We start from the raw sequence: 24,620 nt of genomic DNA, 5'->3' as shown, positions 1-24,620 counted from the left end.
TTCTGAAGCTAAAAAGCAAGGAAATAAAAATACATGAAAATACTTTATACACCGTAATGGAAGGCAACATAAACAGAAGAAATCCTTCAGTAGGCCCCCACGGGCAGCCTTAGGTACTCCAAAACACAGCCAACCAGTTTTAATCACTGCAAAGCAACTGTCAACACATCTGAAGGGCATGATCAATTCTCTTTTTTATATGAGCAATATTCCACTATCCTACCTGCCAGTGAGAAGTTCTATGTGTCTTTAATCCAATTGCATAAACCTACTTTTCAAAGATTAATTTATAAACCTTTGCTTCCTTTTCTCTTTCTTTCTCCCTAGGAAAAACAATGAGTCATGCTGATTATTAAGCCTTTTATGTTTGCATAGGCTGGTGTTAATTGTTTTTTCATGTAAAATTGAATTAATCCCCAAGGAACCATCCCCAAGTAATATTATTCTAGTTACTCAAACATTCCAAATGGCCTTTGACCCTTGATACCCATAAGAGACAGCCTGTCCCTTCCCCAAATCAGTAGTTACATGGGACACTCTTCTGAGAAAGGCTAAACAGATTCTCTTTAAACTACTTGATGCAAAAAATGTGGAGGAGCTGATGCTGTGGTGTAGTAGGCTAAGCTTCTGCCTGCAGTGCCAGCATCTCACATGGGCACCTGTTCGAGTCCCCGCTGCCCCTCTTCTGATCCAGCTCTCTGCTATGGCCTTGGAAAGCGGCAGAAGATGGCTCAAGTGCTTGGGTCCCTGCACCTGTGTGGAAGACCCCAAGGAAGCTCCTGGTTCCTGGCTTCAGATTGGCCCAGCTCCAGCCATTGCAGCCGTTTAGGGAGTGAGTGAGAAGGACGGAAGAGGTTTCTCTCTCTCTCCCTCTGTGCAGACTGTTGCCTGAATCACCCACGATTAATCATTGACATGCTTCACTTCTAGTAAACACCTATTATGTTAAAATATACATTTTATGTTTATTAGTACAGAATTTTCTCATATGAATCAGCAACTCCAGCCATACTCACAATGTTTAGATTGCTGGTTCCAAAATTCACTACGGTCCTTGGTTTTTAGTGTGCTCGGATCCTCTTTAACAGCATTTTTCAAAGGTGACTGCATGCTTTATATATTCCACAGGAGAATGTCATTTTTAAAAAAATATTTATTCATTTGAAAGGCAGAGTTACAGACAGACAGAGGCAGAGAGAGAAAGAGAGAGAGGCCTTCCATCCATTGGTTCACTCCTCAAATGGCTGCAATGGCCAGAACAGGGCAGATCCAAAGCCAGGAGCCAGGAGCTGCTTCTGGGTCTCTCACGCCAGTGCAGGTGCCCAAAGACTTGGGCTACCTTCAGCTGTTTTCCCAGGCCATAGCAGAGAGCTGGATCAGAAGTGGAGCAGCTAGTACCAGAACTAGCACCCATAGGGGATGCCGGCACTACAGGCGGTGGCTTTACCTACTATGCCACAGCTCCAACCCCAAGAATATCATTATTGATCTTCAATTAAATAATGGCTTTTTCTAGTCAAATAAAGCACCTATTTTAGAAGCTGGTGGTAGACAGTCACCCAAAATTGATTGAATTATTTCATACTAATCTGGACAAAAATTCTGCAAGCGGAAAGAAATAACCTGTGTTAACTGACAAGCTTCCAAACACTAAAGGGCTCCAAGGCTTAAATAAGCACAGTCACAGAAAAAAATTGTCACACTTATGGAAAAGTTTTACTTTATTTTGTAGAAAGTAATGCATATTTACTTTTTCAAGGCAATGCAAGTACTATGCTAACCCTTTGAGTAAAAAGTACCCTGCTTGATGAATTTATTTGTAACACACTGAAGGAATAGCACTCACTGAAAGTAGAAATATGTGATCCAATTAAAAAACATAACATGTAAAAGTAAACACACAACTGTATAGTTATGGAAAATAGATTAATCAAAATACTCTGTAAAAATGCTAAATCCAAGTTATATGCATAAAAACCATATAGTATCATCAGAATGATTCTTCAGTGGTCATTTCTGAAAAACAAATATTTTTAGTTAAAAAGTTAAATTTTTAACTTCTGCTTTCAAAGGAATTTTTAAACCTCATATTCAAATCAAAATGTTTCAACCACTTATTCCAAGGTATGTTTACTGTTCTTATCACAAGGAACCTTCTTTGGGTGTACATAAATAAACCTGCTAACGGAAAAGAGTAAGAACAGCCCATCTAGGAAAGAAAGTAGTTCAATTAAGTGAGACTCCTAGTGTCATAGTAAATTACTGTCTTTTTTCTCACCCTTCATTTCTTTTCATGCTGTCTTTCAAGACTGAGAGTGACGTGGAGACAGCTTGCCTTGACCTCCACTTGCTCTCTCAAATCCCTCTTGGCGGGTACAGCACAGAGAAGCACTGACATCACTCCATCTCACCAGCCAGGAATCCCTAAGCCAGAACTCAAGCTGTCCCTGGGCTGCAATAACTAACATGGCGAGAGTGCCTAGAGTTGACAGTTATTTCAGCAACCAAGTAAATCTCTCTAGTGACTCCTCTGCTGTACGTGTTGTCAACCTAGTACCAATTAACTGCTTAACAAAACACACTGAAAACCAGAAATGCAAAGTTCCCACAGACAATCACTTACTAAAGTTGGGAAAATGAGAAGTAACCATAACCTCGACCACTTAAAAGCCTCCTCTCTTCCATTCCACCTTCACACAATTCCTTTTTCCTGTAATAATTCTAAAAAAATAACAACCCTAAATAAGTCCCCTGCTGCTTCAAGAAACAGTGACACTCATTCCCATCAAAGGGGGTGGAAGCTCGGGAGGGAAACAGGGAGTTCGGAGCGCACCGCCTTCATCCGTTAGCCTGGTGTTTCCCGTTTTCAGTCTGCGCTGCCAAAGCGCTGGAAGCTCCGAGAGCTGGCGGTTCAGGGGAGCCGGCCTGCCTCCCCGTGGCCTGAGTGGGCAGAGAAGGCAGGGCAGCGCGCAGTGGAGTCCTCTTCAGTTTTATCACTCGATGTGGAGTGGCCTTCTTGGAGGACAGCAGCACCTTGGCTGGAGGTGGGAGTAGAGCTCCGTTCTCAGCCTTCTCTCCCTCGGGGGAAGCCTGAGAGAGCCCAGAAGGCCCTGGGCTCCGAGGGGATGCGCAGCGTGGAGCTGCCTTTCCGCTGCTGCCCCTCGGAGACCAAGGTGTGGCTGACCGAGATGGGGTCTGAATGGCACCAGCTGGAGACAGCCTGACTGCAGCTGAGTTCTTGACTTTAATCTGGGTGCTCGTGGAAGGGCCCAGAAATCTGACAGGCTTCGGGCCGGCCTTAGAGCTCACCCCTTCCTCTTCCTCTTCCTGGAGTGTCATCAGCCGCCTGGAAACAGAGAAGCAGGCCATTCTCAGCGGCTCAGTACCATGCTAGTACCCAATGAACACATTTCCAAAGCGTACTGCCAGGCCTGCCTAAGAGTGGAGCAGTTTTTAGGTATCAACCTACCTCATCTCGCACCTCCCACCAAGGTCACAACGTAAATTAGCGTATTTACGAAGGACTGTTCCATCTTGAATACAAACTGTGTCTTTCAAAGGCACACACAGTGTTAATACCAACAAGTGAACATCCGGAGTGTTACACAAGAAGCGGCAACATCATCTCTGTCCCCAGGAATTCTGAGGTGATCTGGAGGATAACTAGGAATATCCACAGTTATTTCTTCTCCAGACTGCAGTCTTAAGAAATGTACTGGTGGAAAGCAAGGCTTTTTTAAGTAAATCTGAGAAATGCTATTATGTATGTTTTCTCCTCTTGGAGCTTTAAAATCCGTGTTAACACATGAAAGGTTCTGAGAAGGCCTATAATAAAGACCCCTACAGGGATTTAACTTTGTTAGATTTATACTCATATTTCCCAGTCATCCTGTAGTGCAACCTTTGACATGCAGTAAAATGTGTTTTCGGTGGGACACAGTTTTGGACACAGAATGGCCAAACCCATAATACGGTTAGGTGCTTTTTAAAATTGAGAAGTACTAGACAAACCTCTAAAGATCCCCGAACTGAAGTTACAATACATTAGAAAAGCCCAAAGGCAGAACATTTCCAGAAATGATTTCAAAACTGTCAAACCAGTCACAACCCTGTCTGCTCCTTGCACGGTTTCTACCAGCTGCCCTGCACGAGGACCATCCTGCAACAGTAAGAGTAACAAAATCCTGCAAGTCTGCTCACTCTCACACATCTGTGTGCTATTAGTGCTCATATAGGGAATTCTCATTCTTGGATCATATTGGATCATAACAGCGGGATTACTTGAAAAGTGCTATATGTAGCAAAGAAATTTGAATCTAATAATCTAATAATTTCATTTTCTCTAGTGAGTTAGGTGGCTCTTTGGGGTCTCGCAAGTGCTTCTCAGTCATCACTACTGTTATCCTGTGGCTGCATCAAAAATGATGCTTCTTAACTCCCAGAGGAGAGTTAGCAAACACAGAGGAGTGTCCAGAGCCCAGCTGCCTGATTCTATGCTTTCTGTGTTGTCCGCCAGACTCTACACCAGGGTTGCTCAACCTTGGCACTCTTAGCATTTGGGGTCAGGTCAGTCTTTGTTCTGCAAGACTGCCCTGAGCATGGTGGGATCTTAACAGCACCCCTGCCTTTCTTTACTTGCTAGATGCCAGCAGCATTCCCCAACGAAAGTATCTCCAAACACTGTCAAACACTGCCCCTGGGGGACAAAATCGCCTCCCCCCAAGTTGAGAGGCACTGTTCTAGATCCAAATCAGATATGCTAACTGTAGCTTCTAACAGAAGCACAACAGTGAAGTTATAAGATCTATTTTGACAACGGATGATTAACCATTAAAAACTAAAAAACTCTGCACTCTGTTGGAGATCCAGAAGACAAATGTACAAAACTGGTCTGAAATTCCACAGGGGTATTGAGACAAATTCTAAAATAGGTGCTCAAGAAATCAGAACATCTGAAAGCCATGAATAAAACCCAGACACTAAAAATGAAATATGATTTTAAATGTATTTAAGACATACTGAAAGACACAGATGTGGAGTGAATTTAATGCCAATAATTTCACAGAACATGAGAAAATACCATTAAATAAAAACACTATTTGTGGCAATAGGAGAGAGAAAGGAATTCAGAGTAAGCCACAGGAAATTTCAAGCATCAAGTCTAAATGGAATTTTCAACTACTGCCAATAAAGTCTGGGATTTCAATTTTGTATGGGAAAAATGCTTCCCACAGCATTCTCACTATGTCCACTAGTATCTTTAAAACCACACTCTCAGTAAGAGTATGCTATATGTCCAATTTTAGAGAATTATTCCCATTTTTTACATTATTTTGGTTACTGCATTTATCAAGATAGTATGATGGTAAGGTGGAAAATTCACCAAGGTGACTAATAAGCTTAGTAAGTACAAGAACTGCTACCCATTTCCCCTTCCTAAAGGTAATACGAATTCTGGTCACAGATTTTAAAACAAAATGAATCATCAACAAAATGCAGAGAACCTCTTTCGAACAGGAGCCATGTGATGCAGACCGCCCAGTAAAGGCCGCTCTTCCAGGGTCCAGCATTCTATCAGTTCGTGGGGCACCCGCCAATAGCTAACACCTGCAAGACACGAAGACGTAATTAAGAAGAGCCACTGTGCACTACTGGACGCGAAGCAACACTATTTTGTGTAAGACTGGCCAGAAAGCTCTGAAGGCTATGCTTCCCATTGGACAAAGGGAGACGTGCCCAACACAGACAGGAAGTGCTCCCACGAAGAGCCTGCACGGGAGAGTGGCGCGCTCATGATCCGGCTGCAGGAAGAGCAGGCAACCAGCCTGGCCTTCGCCGCGACAGCTGAGACAACTCAGATCATTATGTGTGCCCAGAGAGGCTGGATGTGTGCTGGCTAAGGAATGGGCTCTGGAGCCAAGGCTGCCTGGTCCAAATCCCTCTCTGTCATTCACTAATCACCTGGAGGAAGTTACTTTTCTGGGCCTCAGTGTTGTCAGCTGGAAAATGAAGACAGCAACAGTAGCGACCTCACAGGACTGGTACCATGATTACAGGAATTAATCAAGGTGAGGCACACAGAGCAGGCTGAGCACTCCACATCCGCTAGGTGCCTTCGTTATCAGCCACACTGTCGGGAGGAGACTCAGGACTGCACCGTGCGGTTCGAACACGTGCCCTGTCTACTCCTCTGAGTTGCTATAATTATCAAATAAACTTTGTGAACACTCTGTAAATGGCAACCACCATAGCAACAGGAGACATCACAGCCTCTAAGCACCTTTGCAAAAAAAAAGTTAACTGAGTTTTGTTAGGCCAAGATCCCACTCAGATTCATTTTAATGTTTAAGTCTTGAATGCTTCTGATTGAAAGATGAAAAACATATTCTTGTAAACCTCAAAAACATTACACTAAGAAGCCAAAGATAAAAGGTCACATATTATAAGGTTCCATTTAAATGTGACATATCCAGAATAAATCCATTGAGACAGAAAGCAGACCAGGGAGAAGGCAGAATAGGAAGTAACTGCTGATTGGGTATGAAGGTTACTTTTGAAGTGACGAAAATGTTTTAGAATTAACACAGGTAATGGTTATACAACATGTGAAAGTAGTAAATGCCACAAAAGCACAGAGGTACTTCAAAAAGTTCACGGAGAAACAGAAATGCTAAGTTTATCTTGGTAAAACATTCTAGAATCCATACATAGTTCTTTCATTATATGCATTTATCATGAACTTCTAAAAAACTTGACAGGCAGAAAGATAGACACACACACACACAGAGATCTTTTACTGATTATTTTACTCTCCAAATGCCAACAATGGCCAGGGCTGGACCCAGGTGGAGCCAGGAGACAAGAACTCAATGCAGGCCCATGTGGGAGGCAGGAATCCAATTACTTAAGTCATCACCACTGCCTCCCAGGAACCGCATTAGCGGAAGGCTGGAGTTGAGTCGAACCCAGGTATCAAACCCATGCATCCTGGTGTTGACCTCTAGGCTAAATGCCGCCCCCTCTCCCAGCTCCGGACCTTTTTTGAAGACCTTTTGTAAACATGAAGTTCAAATTTTTTGCCCCAGAATAAATGTATCTTTCAATCCCATCTTTCAAAAACATTTTAAAGCCCTCTTGTGTACTTTAAAAGTTAACTCCATGTTATGTGAATTTCATAAAAATTTTAAAAATTAAAATTTGGTATACAGACACATGAAAAACAGCTCAAAAAATTTTAATTAAAAAAATTCCCTGCCATTAAAAAAACAAGAGTAGGGGCCAATGCTGAGGAGCAGCGGGTTGCCACCTGTGATGCCGGCTGCTCTGCTTCCACTCCAGCTCCCTGCCTAGGAAAGCAGCAGAAGATGGCCCGATTCTTTGGGCCCCTGCACTCACGTGGGAGACCTGGGAGATGCTCCTGGATTCAGATGAGCCCAGTTCTGGCTGTTGCAGCCATCTGGGGAGTGAATCAGTGGATGGAGGATCCCTCTGTCTCTTCCTCTCTCGCTCTGTCTATAGCTCTGCCTTTCAAATAAACAAACCTTTAAAAAAAAATCCAAAAACAAAAAAAAAAAAACAAAAAACAAAAATAAAACCCACCCAAGAGAAACCAGGGCAGGCATCAGGCCTGGCAGTTAGGATGCTGGTTCAGTTGCGGGCAGCCCCTGTGGAGTCCGGAGCTCAAGCTCCAGCCCTGCTCCTGATTCCAGCTTCCTGCTAATGCACACTCTGGGCGGCAGCAGGTGGTGGCTTGAGTAGATGGCGCCTGCCACCCATGTTCGAGACCTGAGTTGAGTTCCCCACTCCCACCCTGTTGCAGGCATTTGCAGAGTGAACCAGCAGATGAGAGCTCTGTCTCTCAGTCTGTTTCTCTCTTTCACCGCCTCTCAAATTAAAAAAAAAAAAGTTAAGAGTAACATTTTAAGGGCCAGTGCTGTGGTCTAGCGGGTAAAGCCACCGTCTGCAGCACTGGCATCCCATAAGGGCGCCAGTTTGAGTCCTGGCTGCTCCATTTCTAATCCAGCTCTCTGCTATGGCCTGGGAACGCAGCAGAAGATGGCCCAAGGCCTTGGGCCACTGCACCCATGTGGGAGATCTGGAAGAAGCTCCTGGCTCCTGGCTTCAGATCTGCCCAGCTCGGTCATTGCAGCCATTTGGGAAGTGAACCAGCAGATGAAAGACCTCTTTCTCTCTCTTTCCCTCTCTCTCTCTCTGCCTCTCTGTAACTCTGCCTTACAAATAAATAATCTTTAAAAAAAAAAAAAAACAGTTTAAATCAAAAGAATGGATGTGCTGTCTTCTTTTTATCAATAGCAAGCTGGGTATTAACATTATTGCATATGATAGGTATGTCCAATACTCAGGAAACTCTGAACCTCATTTAAAACAGTAATTTTCTGGAATTGCTCGATCATGCCCCAAAGCTTACATACACCACAAAATTCTTGAATCTTGGTTATTATGTTTGCCTTTTTAAAAAATCAGTTTGGGGCTAGCATTGCATACGGTGGGTTAAGCCACTGCCTGTTATGCCAGCATCCCATATGGGTGCCAGTTCATGCCCTGGCTGCTCTACTTCTTTTTTTTTTATTTTTGACAGGCAGAGTGGACAGTGAGAGAGAGAGACAGAGAGAAAGGTCTTCCTTTTGCCATTGGTTCACTCTTCAATGGCCGCCGCGGCCAGCACGCTACGGCCAGCGCATCGCGCTGATCCGAAGCCAGGAGCCAGGTGCTTTTTCCTGGTCTCCCATGTGGGTGCAGGGCCCAAGGACTTGGGCCATCCTCCACTGCACTCCCGGGCCACAGCAGAGAGCTGGCCTGGAAGAGGGGCAACCAGGACAGAATCCGGCGCCCCGACCGGAACTAGAACACGGTGTGCCGGCGCCGCAAGGCAGAGGATTAGCCTATTGAACCACGGCGCCGGCCTGTTCTACTTCTAATCCAGCTCCCTGCTAATGCGGCTGAGAAAGCAACAGAAGATGGTCCAAGTGTTTGGGCTCCTGCATCCACATGGAAGATGCTGATGAAGCTCCTGGCTCCTGCCTTCAGCCTGGCCCAGCCCTGGCTATTGTGGCCATTTGGGGAGTAAACTAACAGATGGAAGATTCTCTCTGCCTTTCATATAAATAAATAAATGTCAGGTTTATTAAGATATAACTTACATAAAATAAAATTTACCCGTTTTAAGTACACAGTCCAATGAGTTTTGACAAATATATACAGTCATGTACCTATAGTCACAACCAAAATATGAAATGTTTCTAGGGGCCTGCATCATGGTATAGCAGGTTAAGTCACCACCACCAACACTGCTATCCCTTATGGGCACCGGTTTGTGGCCCAGATGCTCCACTTCCAACCCAGCTCCCTGCTAACAGCCTAGGAAAAGCAGCAAAAGATGGCCCAAGTGTTTGGGCTCCTGCCACCCATGTCGAAGACCCGGAAGAAGCATCTACCTCCTGGCTTTAGCCTTGCCCAGCGCTGGCCATGGCGACCATCTAGGGAGTGAACCAATGGATAGAAGATTTCTCTCACTCTCTCTTTCCCCCCTCCCTCCCTTTCTCTGTGTAACTCTTTCAAATAAATAAATATATCTTTAAAAAGTGCTTCTAACATCCCCAAAATGTTCCTTTGTACCCCTTTACAATCAATGCCTCTTTACAACCCTAGATTTGCCTTTTCCAGGATGTCATAAAATGGAATCATAAATAGGTGGCCTTTTAGGCATCCTTTCTTGAGCATGATGCTTTATGGTTCATCCATGCTGATGTGTGTATCAATGATCATCTTTTTGATGGCTGAGAACTATTCCACTGTAAGGATCACAATTTATTTAAATGATCATTTTTTCTGCCTATAAGGTAATTCATACTCATGGTACAAAATCTGGAAAATATAGAAAAGCATATAGAAGAAAATCAAATTCACTTCTAACCAGAAACCAGGAGTTGTGATGCAGAACATGGTGTTACATATCATTTCAGTCTTGTTCTATTCATATGATATGCTCATACTTGGTAATAGTATACGTTTAATTTTCTTTCTTTTTATCATTTCCTAACATGATCATTCATCTGTGTAACAAGTTACTCAACATAATATTAACAGCCTTATTATATTCTAAATAATTTTGGATTTTATATACATATGTATGTGTATATATATATATGTATCTCCCAGTATATAGATGAGGGGTCTTTAAAAAGTTCATGGAAAATGTGTATTATGAAAAACTTATATATGATCTCAATTTTTTACACTAAAATAAATTTAGCTTTTTGTTATTTTAATAATTTTTAAAAAGATTTACTTATTTATTTGAAAGGCAGTTATGGGATGGGGGCAACGCAGAGAGAGAGAAAGAGAACTTCCATTCACTGGTTCACTACCCAGATGCCTACAATGGCCAGTGCTGGGCCAATCTGAAGCCAGGAACTTCCTCCAGGTCTCCCACGTGGTGCAGGGGCCCAAGTCTCTGGGCCATCTTCTGCTGCTTTCCCAGGCACATTAGCAGGGAGCTGGATAGGAAGTAGAGTAGCCAGGACATGAACTGGCACCTATATAGGATGCCAGCACTGCAGACAATGGCTTTATCTACTATGCCACAGTGCCAGTCCCTAAACTTACCTTTTCTAAAAAAATAAAAAAAAGTATTTGAGAGGCAAAGAGAGAAAGCAAGAAGGGACCCAACAACTTGAGCCATCATCTGCTGCATTTGTTGCACAGTCCCAAAGGGCAGTCTCCTCTCTCTCTCTCTCTCTCTCTCTATATATATATATATAAAAATATATAAATTTAAGATTTATTTATTTGAAAGAGTTACACAGAGTGAGGAGAGGCAGAGAGAGAGAAAGGTCTTCCATCTGCTGGTTCACTCCCCAGTTGGCCGAAAGAGCCAGAGCTGCACCGATCTGTGCCGATCTGAAGCCAGGAGCCAGGAGCTTCCTCCGAGTCTTCCCACATGGGTGCAGTGGCCCAAGGAGCTGGGCCATCTTCTACTACTTTCCCAGGCCATAGCAGAGAGCTGGATTGGCAATGGAGCAGCTGGGACTCGAATCAGTGCCTACATAGGATGCCAGCACTGCAGGCGGCAGTGTTACCCTCTACGCCACAGCGCCAGCCTCAGTCCCAGATATTTTATGTTTTGTTTTTTATCTTCATGCATGGAACTTTTACCCCTGTAACTTCTAATTGATTCATGGTAGGTAAGCTGCTGACCTTTGTATACTTATATTGCAGCCAGCTGGTTTAGTCTTTTAAAGTCATTCCTTAAAATACTTTTAGTTGATTCTTTTGGGTTTTCTGAAAAGACACATTGTCCACCAATAACAATGAGTCACCCTTCTCCTTTCCAGTACTTTTTCTCTTACTTCTGTTTCCTATCTTAAGGATTTCTACAGGTCCTCCAGAACTTTATTAAACAGCAGTGATGCTCATAAATAAGACCAAGTGTCTGCTAATAATAATAGATAGAATTTAAAAGGAGAGAATGATCCAACATGGGAAGCAGGCCACACAGCAGACTCATAGAATGGCAAATGCCCTAAACAGCATTCTGGCTCAGAATCAGCCCTTAAGGCATTTGGATCTGGTCAAAAAGCCCATGAGAGCATTTCAGGCATGGAAAACCAAGATACTGTGGCAAAAAATGACCTAAATGAAAGATCTCTGTGAGTGAGATCCCAGTGGAAAGAAGGGGCCATCAAAGAAGGAGGTACCTTTCTCTGAAGGCAGGAGAGAACTTCCACTTTGACTATCGCCTTGTCTAAGTAAGGTCGGAGTTTGTGGACTCAAACTTGGCAGCTCACGACAAGAGCCTCAGGTGATCACTGACGTCATAAATAAGAGCGTCAATTGTTAAAACAACAGGAGTCACTGTGCACTTACTCCCCATGTAGGATCTCTGTCCTTAATGTGTTGTACTATGAGAATTAACAGTAAAACTAGTCCTCAAACAGTACTTTATACTTTTGGGGGGGGGGTACAAACTGTTGAAATCTTTACTTAGTATAGAATTGATCACCTGTATGTAAAGATAATTAAAAATGAATCTCAATGAAGAATGGGATTGGAGTGGGGGTGGAAGAATGGGTATGGGGGAAAAACCACTATAATCCAAAAGCTGTACCTATGAAATTTATATTTATTAAATAAAAGCTTTCTAAAAAAAAAAAAAAGTGATGCTTCACTCCACACTTTCTAAAAACCACAGCTGTGTGTCTGGTGACAGTTAATGATCCCAGCTTGCTATCTGAGCTTCCTGATCAGTGGGAAAAGAAGCCAGGTGGGGCCCTCCCAGAGCTCCCCAGGCATCCTGCCAGCCCAGGGGCACAGAAGCAGACACTGAGAACACCACGGGGCTTGTTCCTCAACTTGCGCTGAAGTGTCCCAAAGTAAATTAAGCCTCAACTAGTAAGCTTAGAGAGGACCGCACTTCTTTCATTATTGTAAGTCACCCTGACTGATTAAGGGACATGGTAAGAAAGGGAAAGGGAATAACACAGAGAGGAGCAAAACTGGGGGAAGGAGGAACGGGTCTGTTCTGGCATGGGGCCTGAAGGGGGAACAGTTGAGTGGCGTTTTTAAAAGCCTCTCCCTCTCCCTTTGTTCATTCTCCATCCCGTCTCCCACATGGTGCAGGGGCCCAAGCACTTGGGCCATCTTCCTTTGCCTTCCCAGGCACAGTAGCAAGAGCCAGATAGGAAGTGGAGCAGTCTGGACTCAAGCCAGGTGTTCATATGGATGCCAGAGTCCTAGGTGGCAGCTCAACCCAACGCGCTACAGCACTGGCCCCTGTTTCTCAGTGACTAACAGTCTGTCTCTACTTGCATTTAAGATCATCTGAGGACTGTGATGTGTCTTACTTATCACCAGACCTAACTGTAGAACTTACAGAGCCTGGCACCCAATAAAACATTTAATATATGCTTGTGAATTAAGAAAAAAAATACTTGGGTACCAAACAGATAAGCCTCTGTGATCCTGAAGTGAGTGGCCTGGGCTTTCAGAAATTCGGTTTCCTCATCAGTAAAACAGGAATGGTCAATAGCACACAAGGTTATTTTAGGACTAAGAGATACTGCACGCAGATTACTTATCACAGTGGATCTTAAGTAGCACTGTCACCTCTCACTAAGCAGCTTGATTAAAATGGTCGATTTTTAAAGTATGCATTTAAAAGTTGTTTTAAGTGTTTTGTTGGAGCTCCTTAAACATTTTTCCCAGCATTATTTTTTGTCTTCCTCTTCTTGACTGCATGATTTATGCTTAATTTAGAAGTATAGGCTGCTGCTGTGGCTCACTAGGCTAATCTTCCACCTAGCGGCGCCGGCACACCGGGTTCTAGTCCTAGTCAGGGCGCCGGATTCTGTACCAGTTGCCCCTCTTCCAGGCCAGCTCTCTGCTGTGGCCAGGGAATGCAGTGGAGGATGGCCCAAGTGCTTGGGCCCTGCACCCCATGGGAGACTAGGAGAAGCACCTGGCTCCTGGCTCCTGCCATCGGATCAGCGCGGTGAGCCAGCGCAGTGCACCAGCCGCGGCAGCCATTGGAGGGTGAACCAACGGCAAAGGAAGACCTTTCTCTCTGTCTCTCTCTCTCACTGTCCACTCTGCCTGTCAAAAAAAAAAAAAAAAAAAAAAAGAAGAAGAAGAAGAAGTATAGGGGCTGGCGCTGTGGCACAGCTGGTTAATGCCCTGGCCTGCAGCGCTGACATCCCATATGGGTGCCAGTTCTAGTCCCAGCTGCTCCACTTCCGATCCAGCTCTCTGCTATGGCCTGGGAATGCAGAGGAGGATGGCCCAAGTCCTTGGGCCCCTGCACCCATGTGGGAGACCGGGAAGAAGCTGCTGGCTCCTGGTTTCAGAACAGCGCAGTTCTGACCATTGCAGCCAATTGGGGAGTGAACCAGTGAATGGAAGACCTCTCTCTCTCTCTCTCTCTCTCTGCCTCTCCTCTCTCTGTGTAACTCTGACTTAAAAAAAAAAAAGTATACATCTTAGAACTATGTTGGGTACACAGTAAGTGCTAAATAAACTCTTATGTAATTGAACTAAATAAGCCAAACAAACAGAAGCATACTTGAGGTTACTAAATTATCTGCCATTAATAATATCTAGTAACTCACAGGATTTAAAGTTTTGTTAAGGAAAATGCTTCAATATTACTACAAGGTGGCAAATACCTTGACATACTCAAAAAATTTTTTTCAAAAACCGATGCAACGTTTCAGAAACAGAAACGCAATATTTGAGCTTTGTCTCGGCAGTGAAGAGCCCACCTGCTTCCATGTCATAAAAGAACTGCACTGTACCTTTTCCTTCCCAAGCATCAAAAGCATCCATCATTTTCTTCAACTCCGCTACTGAATAATAGCTCCAGATGTACTGGACATTATTTCCCGCCTCTCTAGAAACATTGCAAAAAGTAATTAATATAAATAGGCATTGAGCATTTGTTCTGTAATCCTTAAACACAGCATACACACACACACACACACACACACACACGACACTAACTTACATTTGATCTCATTTACCACAGTAAAGTATTCGTTAATTTCACAATACAGACCATGTAGAAAAATGAACACATCAGTAAAATCAAGTTTTTTAAAAGATCAGCTAACTGCAGTAAAGTTCGAAAATATTCAAGGCTGATTAAGACTTTCCTAGCATTATGCCAGAAACTTACATATCTTACTTGGAAGCATCGCTCCCTATAAAGAATTCAGAAACTGATGACATCTTTAAGCTAAGACAAAGCCCGTTTCCAAGGTCATGCATTAGTTACTAATACGTGACTCAAACCACGCTCCAAGATCATTTTTTTTAAAGCTTGCTAAGTGAATTGATCAGTGTAAGGAAGATGACAGGGAACACACTAAGAGAAGAAGCTTCAAGAATTTAACACGAAGCCCTTCATCATTCCTCAGGAAAGGACACTCAGGGAGCCGGCAGGCTACCAGGCCAGTGCTCCTGCGCTGGAACTATGGTCTAAGGAAGATAGCAGGCATGCGGGATGGCTTGGCTTGCCTTCCTCTCTTGTTGAAAGCCTCTCTGAGCCGATGCACGCTCCCAGCTGAGAGCCACGGTCCTGGATCACACAGACAGCCTGCACCTTGCAGCTATGTGAAATGGTCTTAATTACAATCTCCTCATGAAGCAGGCCTAGCCCAACAGCTACAAGGGCTCACTGAGAGGCACGGACGGTCTTTTCTAGCAGGCACACTATTTCATTCAGTAATCCCTCTTAGAAGGGGCCACGATTTTATTCTGTTCCCTTTCACATTTAAATCTCAACATACCTCTTAAAAATGCTTTTACTGTGAATTCTTCTTCCCAGCTGCTTATCAATAGCATCTGTTCCATCAGTTTTTGTGGCGTATACACCAATAATTCTACTCTCACAGCTTGCACCAGATGTGTTAAGATAGTGGAGAACCCAAACTGTTGGCTTATTGCAAACCAAACCATAGGAATCACAAAAGTCGGCTAAAGCCTAAAGCAAAAAGATACATAAAATTTAAATTTAACTCTGGAGTAAAACAAAAAATGAATTTTTTCTATTACTCTCATGTAAAGCTGCAATACAGGAAATAACAAGATTATACATTGCAGTCTGGCCTTTATGCCTTGAAAACCAAGCTTACATTCATTGGATTAATTAGAAGAGGAATCAATCACAAAAAGTACCACCCAAAACCCAAAACCTTTCATCTAGAGAATTCTTTTACACCTAGACATCCTATTTTTATCTCCACCTCTTTTAATATGCCAAAATCACTTTTAATTTTATAATTTCTATAAAGTGTAATCTTTATAACATCATTTCCCCACTGCTAACACCACCTTTAATTTTACAACTTCACATAATAACTAAAACTTAGATCCTTTCTTTTCTCTTTAGAATAGTTTCCCGATAATTTTCCATTTGACCCAATCTTGCTTTCACTGCCTACTGACTAGCCCCATGGTTGATTCTTATTTTTAACGCCAAATTCCAATCATGAATTAACTAGCGTAACTTACTCTTTTACATTAAGGGATATGAGGATGTGAGCTCAATGCATATAATCTGAACCTATTTGACATTTATCCACCTATTCATTCAATCACTTGAATATTAAGTCCCTACTACGTGCACTAAAGTCTTGCAGAGACAACAGCAACTAAGAAACAGGGTTTCAGCCCTCCTAGAGTTTAGTTATTGCAGAAGACAGAGAAGTGCTCCAAGTGCTACAGGGCACACAGCAGGAGAGCTTCACCCAGCGGGTGGCAGGGCCTTCCCTGGGGAAAAGGGCACTGCTGCTTTTGTCTCCTTTAGGTCACTAATGTGTCAAGTATATAGAAAAGTGCCTGACACAAAGGGAGGCCTCCTGTTTACTGACTCGGTAAATGAAAATAGAGCCCACTTAATATTGTTATCTAATTCCTATATCACCTTTTAAGTTTACCTGCACAAGAATTCCCAGTTACACTATGAACTGTCCAAGGGTAAAACTGTAGGTCATCCTTCTTGGTGTCCCACACAGTCCCTTGTAGAATGCCACCACATATGTCACAAACATTTGAAAAAGACATGAGTTAGCTCACAGAATAAATATGGGCATGCTATCCCCTTTCTGAATAAAAATAAAAAATAAAAGGCCACAGAGTTGGAACTTCCAAAGATGATTATTAACATTCCAAAGTTCCAGCCAGATCTTGTTAGTCTCATTCTTCAGATGTGGCAAACAGCACTGAAAAACTATTGTTTGATAATTCAATTTATGAATAATTTCAGTGGCAGAACCTAAAAAATCATGCAAATTCCTGAATGGGACCTGGAGCCAAATCAATATTCTCTTTATTCTGCATCCCTAATAACCATCCACCAACTTGCTTCCTAGACACTGACATCCAAACCAAAAATTCTAACCAGTTCAAATCAGTTTTCACTATTAATAATTATAGAGAAAAAACAATTTTCTCAGATGCTTACAGGAGCTAGATAATATGCAATACCTATCAATAAGACAAGGAGAGATAATTAAACTTTTTGAGTTAAGAAATATTTAAAATGTGATTTAAAATAGTAGCATCTTAAAAAGCCATCAGAAAGTGTTATATCTTCAATTAAGGAAATAAACCTTTGAGGGGCAATGTAATACAGACTCCTAGAACAGATCTTTGGCCTAAACAAATGAAGTAATGAGGTGGACTTTGGTGGAGCGGTTAAAGGTGGCACTGAAACGCCCACATTCCCTGTCAGAGTGCCTGGGTTCGAGTTCCAGCTTCCTGCTAATGCACCCGAGAGGGCAGCAGAAGATGGGTCAAGCAGTTGGATCCCTGCAACCCATGAGGGAAACCTGAATTGAGTTCTTAACTCTTGGGCATCTGGGAGTGAACCAGCAGATGGGAGATCTCTCTCTCTCTCTTTCAAATAAAATAAATAAATAAACAAATATTTTTAAATGACTGGTAGTAACTAAGAAACATATTTTCAAAAATTTTAAAAAACTGTCTTATGCTTGGTTTATGTGACAAAACACTATATAAAACAATGCATATTGCTTTGTGTATAGTATAGATTTTTTGTTAAAACTTAAGAAAATGCCAAGACCTTTTTAAGTTCTATATTTGACCTTAAAGAATATGTCTCCATTTCATTGGCCAAGTGATCAGACAAGCTGTATGGATAAGGGATGCCAAAGTAATCAGCCTCTTCCTGAAGGGCCACTCGAGTTTGCTCATCCGTGGGAATCCGAACTTCTCCATGAAGATAATCCAAAAGATATTTAAAGAGATGTCCGTCACGGTCAATAACACAAGCCCCTAGAAAACATTCAGTTTAAAAAATGAATGCACAGGTTCCTATGATAATCCATAAACTTCAGTAAGTCCAAGTAGCTTTGAGAACCTCTCCAATTACGTTTCTTTCTCACAAGAAGGCTAACATCTAGTATTCAAATATGTTGAGTCAATTAAACGAAACTACATATTTTATGACTCCCTGGAACACCAAATATGATATACTACCAACCCTCGGCTTACCAGTAAGTGATATTCTAAAACTAAATTTGAGTGCGCTGCTTGGGAAAATCATCTGTATTTCTATAATGCTGCATGTAAATCTGAATGCAAATGTATATACCCAGGATCACTAGTGTGTGGTTGTGTGGGTGTACTATGGACGCGGGGGCCAGGCCAAGGGGACAAGTGAGGCTGAAATCAAGCCCGTGCTCAGCTCACCAAGCCATGTACCCAGGTATTGAATTGTATTTTCCTAGATAAAAGGGTACCCTTTCCTAATTTGTACAAAGACATCATATGATGTCTTTATTATTATCTACCACACAGGAAAATGTACTCTGAGATCCATTTGAAAAATCTGGGTGCATTGCCTACACTCCCACTGTGGCCACTGCAAAAGCTCAGACTACTGGCAGGAACAGAAACTTAGCTCTAACCCCAACCCAGCTGTACCAAGACGGTGAATGTAGCTGCTCACTAAGAGGGCATATGGCTGTACCTCAACCATGTTCAGTTAGTATGTCAGTGATGCCACGGCCTGGGGATCCTAGCTGCAGGCCTACCATATGCTTAGAATTGTGAGATTAGTTACTTGGCACTGTGAGAACCTAAACTTCAAAAAAAAAAAAAAAAAAAAAAAAGCTAGCTGCATCACATTATGACATAAGACTTCTCTTAGATGATTCAGTAAAATTTAAAAAAAATTACTTCTGGGGCCAGTACTGTGACATTGCAGTTAAAGCTGCTGCCTGCAGTGCCGGCATCCCATATTGACACCAGTTCGAGTCCAGGCTGTTCCACTTCTGATCCAGCTCTCTGCTATGGCCTGGGAAAGCAGCAGCAGATGACCCAAATCCTTGGGCCCAAGCACCCATGTGGGAGACCCAGAGCCCCTGGCTCCTGGCTTTAAATCAGCGTAGCTCTGGCTGTTGCAGCCATTTGGAGAGTGAACCAGTAGATGGAAGACCTCTCTCTCTCTGCCTCTGCCTCTCTATAACTCTGCCTTTCGAATGAATAAATAAATCTTAAAAAAAAATACTTCTGCATGAGTTTCCTCAATAATCTCTTTTCTCCTTGATAAGCCCTGAAAAGTAAAATTTGATTGGATTACAAAAGTAAAGTTTGGCAGCAGAGAAGAGCACTCAGTCAATGCCAGCTTACCAAGTGTTCACCAACGACCGTTCTACCTCGGTGGGCAGTGAGCCCTGGATACCAGTCATTGGTATGTTTTCCATTCTTCCCACTGCCATCAGCAGGCAAAGCCACCTGCCAGAACAGCCCCTCATGTTCATGACTCCCTTACCCCGCTCCTCTAACACAGGGCCAGGGGAAGATGCAGAGACTCAGGGTGCACAAACCCCGGTGGCACTGAAATTTCTTTGTGACCAGCAGCACATTCAAGGACTCCCAGAGACAGAAGCCAGCCAGAGCAGCTCCGGAACCACACCTGTGCTGCACAGCTTCTTCTCAAACACCAGGTTTTGGTCCTCTGCCACGAACTGACCTCATCACAACACTATCAGGCACAGCAGTCCACACAAGACCATGAAGCCCCTAGCCCAGGTGGCAAGCACAGTGAGTGGTCGTCCCTCGCCTGTAGTCCCACTTTCCGCAGCTTGCACCTCACAGCCTACCATGGTCTCGAAATAGCAAATGGAAAATTTCAGAAAGAAATAGTTCATAAGCTTTAAACAGTTTTCATTACAGTTGTTATAACTGTTCTATTTCACTACTAACTACTACCATTGATCTCTTACTGTGCCTTACTTACACGTGAAACATTAGCATGGGTTTGTAAATAGAGGAAAACACATAGCGTACATAGGATTCAGTACTATTCAGTCTCAGACATCCTGGCCTGGATCCTCATGGACACGTGCGGACTCTAATTCTACACTGATTACTGGTCTGTCAGCTATGAAAATAGCTGCTTTCTCTACAGAAACACATTCGCACAGAGAAAGGCAAACATATTTAATCAGCCTAAATACCTCAACCCATGAGGTTGTATGAAAGTAATGACTTCTGGCCGGCGCTGTGGCTCACTAGGCTAATCCTCCGCCTTGCGGCGCTGGCACACCGGGTTCTAGTCCCGGTTGGGGCGCCGGATTCTGTCCTGATTGCCCCTCTTCCAGGCCAGCTCTCTGCTATGGCCCGGGAGTGCAGTGGAGGATGGCCCAAGTGCTTGGGCCCCACATGGGAGACCAGGAGAAGCACCTGGCTCCTGGCTTGGGATCAGCGCAGTGCGCCAGCCGCGGTGGCCATTGGAGGGTGAACCAACGGCAAAGGAAGACCTTTCTCTCTGTCTCTCTCTCTCACTGTCTACTCTGCCTGTCAAAAAAAAAAAAAAAAAAAGTAATGACTTCTAATCTCCATAATTAGGTCATGGTTTGGCCTTTACACACTCCCACTTCTTTTGTCAACTTCTAGCAAGAACATCACAAATTTTAGAAACTGGTATTTAATTTTTTCATGGACTTAATGATTCTCCATCCAGCCCTAATGATCTCAGTAATTAGTACACTAATCTAATACACTCTTTTGTAATTAAGAAAATCACTGGGAATTAAAACTAGCTTCCTATTTGAATGAACATCCATAATCATGCTTCTAGACTTTAGACATTTACCTGATCCATCTGTTTTCACAGGAAAACGACCACTAAACATAGACGCCAGCATAGAGTCTTTGAAACGACACAAGGACTCACGCCGGGCTGTGTACGTGCAGCCACCCACGTTCAGCCGGAGAATATCTAGCACCTCTGTTTCTGCCTTGGGGCCTGCCATTGCTGCCTCCCAGCGTTCGCAGAAACCTCAAGGCAATGCAGTCCTGGTCCCCCTCTGTGAAAACAAAGGATGATCATCACCGACATTCCAACGATACACTGAACAGACAATCCAAGACATTTTACTGATTTAAAGTGAATTCCTCAATACCAGCAATACAGAATCGAAGGATTTGAGGCAAAACAAATCTGAGACATGCTGAGAGGCTGGAAGACTTTGGCTCTGAGGTTTTGCAGAAAACGATCAACTTTTGCCAACCAAATGACAGCAGCTGAAGTGCCCGTTTAAAACATTCAAGAAGATAACGCATGGTCTGTCACATACAGGGATAAAGGTGAGGCGTGCTCGTGACCTTCAGTATTCACATAACTTCTCAGCTACCCCAGGTCTGAGCAGGCTGTGTAGACTGCAGAGATCGGTGGACAGCACAGAACTAAGCTGTTTCACTGTTTACTATCTCTGAGACTGGGCAAATGACCTATCTTCCTCTTCCTGTTTCCTCATCCACAAAACAGAGATAGCAACGGTGCCCACATCAAAGGACTATCGGAATAATTAACAGAACATATAAAAAAAATTTGGAACAATCTCTGGATCAGAGTAAGCACTCACTGAATGACAACTATTATGTATAATGATATAAATATTTTCATAAAAGTACTGGAGCTGGTGTGGCACAGCGGGTGAAGCTGCAGCCTGCAGTGCGGGCATCCCACTTGAGCACCTGTTCAAGTTCTGGCTGTTCCACTTCTGATCCAGCTCCCTGCTAATGTGCCTGGGAAAGCAGTGGGAAATGGCCCAAGTATTTGAGCCTCTGCAGCCACTTGGGAGACCCAGATGAAGCTCCTGGCTCCCAGCTTTCATCTGGTCCAGCCCTGCCATTGCACCCATTTGGAGAGTAAATCAGCAGATGGAAGATCTTTGTCTCTCCCTCTTTCTCTGTAACTCTGCCTTTTCAATTAAAAATGTCTTCATAAGGTACATACTGAGAAATTTAATAAAGTAAGATCAGAATTATATGTATACCAGCAGCCAGGCTGGTTTAAAAGTACCAATAATACTTGTAAATCATCCGGCTTCATTAACATGGCTGAAGCTTTGGGGACATTTTAAGGGCTGACTTCTTATCCATTCTGGAGATCAGAGAACCACAGGCGACTACGGCACTTCTCAGGAACCTTAAACACCGTGATGAAGTAGCAACTTCCCAGTGTTGGGGGTACCCTATCTACACAACGTTAAAATGGCTGCCCAAAAGCTCTACAACAGCCATGTCAATTCACTCATGCTAAGTGATCACCGAGATCCTCTGGCAGATGCTCCAGTCCAGCCAGTCCCCGACACGATGGGTGCGCGCCGTCAGAATCTGAGGAAGGCCACGGGACTGAAGGCATTACGGACCAAAGGACAAGCCTTCCTATACCATTATGGATGCCTACAAGTCCTGGGAGCAGCACTCCACAGATTTCCGTGAAAAAATCACCTCTGAGGCATAGGATGGGACTGGTTCACACTGCCCCCACGGACCAGCTCCCAGGAATCCTGTGCATGAGGGCGTCTACAAAAACGTCATGGAAAATGCTCATTATGGAAAAAAGCTAGGCACGGACTTCAGTGTTTCTGTGCTAAAATAAACTTCTTTAAATTTTCTTTTCTTCAAATCTATGTATCTGAGAGGCAGACAGACAGAGGGAGATAGATAAACAGAGAAATCCCATACACTGCTTCACTCCCCTAACTGCCCATAACCACCAGCACTGGGCTGGGCCAAAGCCAGGAGCCAGGAACTCAGTTCAGGTCTGAGTGGGTGGCAGGATCTCCATCACTGGGGCCATGGCCGCTGCCTCCCAGGGTCCACCCGAGCAGAAAGCTGGAGGCGGGAATCAAACAGATACCCTGACATGGGACTCAGACATCTCAAGGGCCAAAAGCCTGCCCCTACACTTATCTTTTCACTGCATTTCCCACAAGCTTTTTGACAGCTCCTCCTGTTCTTCAAGGCAAACTTCACTTCTTATGTGCCCTTCCCAAGTACCAGTTAGAATCCTTGCAGCTTTACAAATGCATTTTCTCCTTCTGGCCACAATGGATCCTACTTGTTTAATCCCAACTTTCTGTCTGTCCGCCACCCTTTGGATAATTTCCTGGGAACCTTTTATTGATCACTTCCCTGGTGCCAGCCACTGTAAAAGCCACTGAACAGACATCACCTAATTCACACAAGTCTTCCTAACGCATAGCGAGTGCTGTCTCTATGAGACAAGACACTGGGGTAAAATCAGCGTGATGTGTGCAATGTCCACACTAGGGCAGCCTGCTAGTCCGTGAGTAGGACCACTCTCAAGTTCTGCCTGTGGCTCCCCCCACCGCTCCTGCTCCAGGTCCTTCACTGGATGGCATCCGCCCATCTGAAAGACCTGGTGGCCAAGGACTAAAGTGCTCATCCCGCCCTCAGCGCTGTCAGTGTGTCCCATAGGGCAGAAGACTCTCCCCATTTCAAGGCCACTCCTACGCAGGCGCGTCCTAGGCCCCCTCCTCCAATGCACCCTCTGGGGCTCCCTGTGGTGGGGGAAGTGTCCCCCAGAGTGCGGGCCGCCTGCATCAAAGCCATCAGGGACCCCTGCTGAAAATGCAGACCCCCAGGCCACCAGAGTCCGCTTCACCAGGTCTGAAGAGGGGTCGGGATCTGCCCACTCCCGACCTCACTTTGAGAAGAAACTGCTGAGGGGCTGGCACTCCTCCCCCGAAGCGGCATCAAAGGGAGGAGTTAAAGAACCACGAAAGCCCCGCCGGGTATCCCAAGGCCCGTGGACCCCAATCGGCCCGAAGCCGGAGCCTGCGGCCCGGCCCCTTAGGGCTCCCCGCCGCCTCCCAGGCCCGCAGCCCACCCGGTGCCCAGATTCTCAGCACGGGCTGGGCGGGGCGGCGGCCTCCCCGACTGACCTGCGGCCGGCCGGGCCCTCGGCGCGGCGGCCGGACGCCGCGGGGCCTGACGCGGAAGTGAGCGCCGACGCGGCTGCTCGGCAACTCGGGGAACAGAGCGGGCCCAGCGGCTCCCCCGTGCGGCCCGGCCAGGCGGCGACCGCAGCGCAGAGAGGCCACGCCCAGGCCCCGCCCTGTCACACCCGCGCCACGCCCCCGAGCCGGTCCTCCCGCCCCTGGGGCACCTGGGGTGGGCTGGTGGACAGGGGGCGGGGGTGGGTGGCAGGGGTCTTCCTGTCCCTGAGGGAAAGGAAAGGCCTGGCAGGTAGGACACGAGGGACAGTCATGTCCACCAAGAGGCTGCTTTTGTAGAAGAAAAGATCACAGAGATTGTGACTGTGCAGGGTCAACGCGAAGCACTTCCGAGTCAGGTTCATTCCCTCTGAAGAGAGCCACTCAGTGCTGAGGTTCGTGGTACTTGGAGAAATCCGTTCGGATAGCGGTTGTGGTTTACAAAGTCTTTTTCATATAGAACATTCTTGTTTAATAGTCTGTGAGACAACCCTGCACAAGGTGATAATACTTTTATTCCTGTTATAAGAAAAACGGAAGCGAGACCAAATGTTTCTTGAACACTTTTGTAAAGTTGACACCATGTTAAGTCCTTTGCATGCACTGCTTGATTTTTTTCTTAACAATAAACCCCAGAAGAGTTACTTCGGGTTCCTGCTGCACCCTACCTTGTAGAGGGGACTTTGCTAGCTATTTCAAGAGGAGTAAAACAGTCCTTTTATACAAGGTGCTTCCCCAGTCAAAGCTAATTGGTTTCTGATTCCAGTGGCTTGGTCTTAGAAGGGAAAGAGCCAAGGACAGGTAAACCCGTCCACAGCCACTGATGTT

The 24,620-nt window shown here is 44.5% G+C and overlaps 1 protein-coding gene across 3 annotated transcripts; it reads right to left on the bottom strand.

Annotated features, from left to right (window-relative positions):
- Positions 1-1,694: 1,694 nt before the first annotated feature.
- KCTD18 (potassium channel tetramerization domain containing 18) lies at positions 1,695-23,881 on the bottom strand. Of its 3 annotated transcripts, none has more exons than XM_002712526.6 (7): positions 23,742-23,881; positions 20,639-20,852; positions 17,600-17,811; positions 15,303-15,496; positions 14,310-14,404; positions 5,505-5,607; positions 1,695-3,346 (listed from the first exon to the last, which is right to left on the bottom strand). In XM_002712526.6, the coding sequence occupies exons 2-7, from the start codon at positions 20,796-20,798 to the stop codon at positions 2,839-2,841; spliced, it is 1,272 nt and encodes a 423-aa protein (XP_002712572.3). In that variant the 5' UTR covers positions 20,799-20,852; positions 23,742-23,881; the 3' UTR covers positions 1,695-2,838. The 3 variants fall into 3 exon arrangements, with proteins under 3 accessions (XP_002712572.3, XP_089186237.1, XP_089186236.1); XM_089330111.1 differs by having other exon boundaries at positions 16,452-17,811; positions 23,742-23,827; XM_089330110.1 differs by lacking the exons at positions 14,310-14,404; positions 15,303-15,496; positions 17,600-17,811.
- Positions 23,882-24,620: the final 739 nt, after the last annotated feature.

The sequence above is a fragment of the Oryctolagus cuniculus genome, chromosome 3 (genome assembly GCF_051225735.1).
Source record: "Oryctolagus cuniculus isolate XC-2025 breed Fujian yellow rabbit chromosome 3, ASM5122573v1, whole genome shotgun sequence".
Classification (NCBI taxonomy): Eukaryota; Metazoa; Chordata; class Mammalia; order Lagomorpha; family Leporidae; genus Oryctolagus; species Oryctolagus cuniculus.
This window is presented reverse-complemented; position numbering and strand designations above follow the sequence as displayed.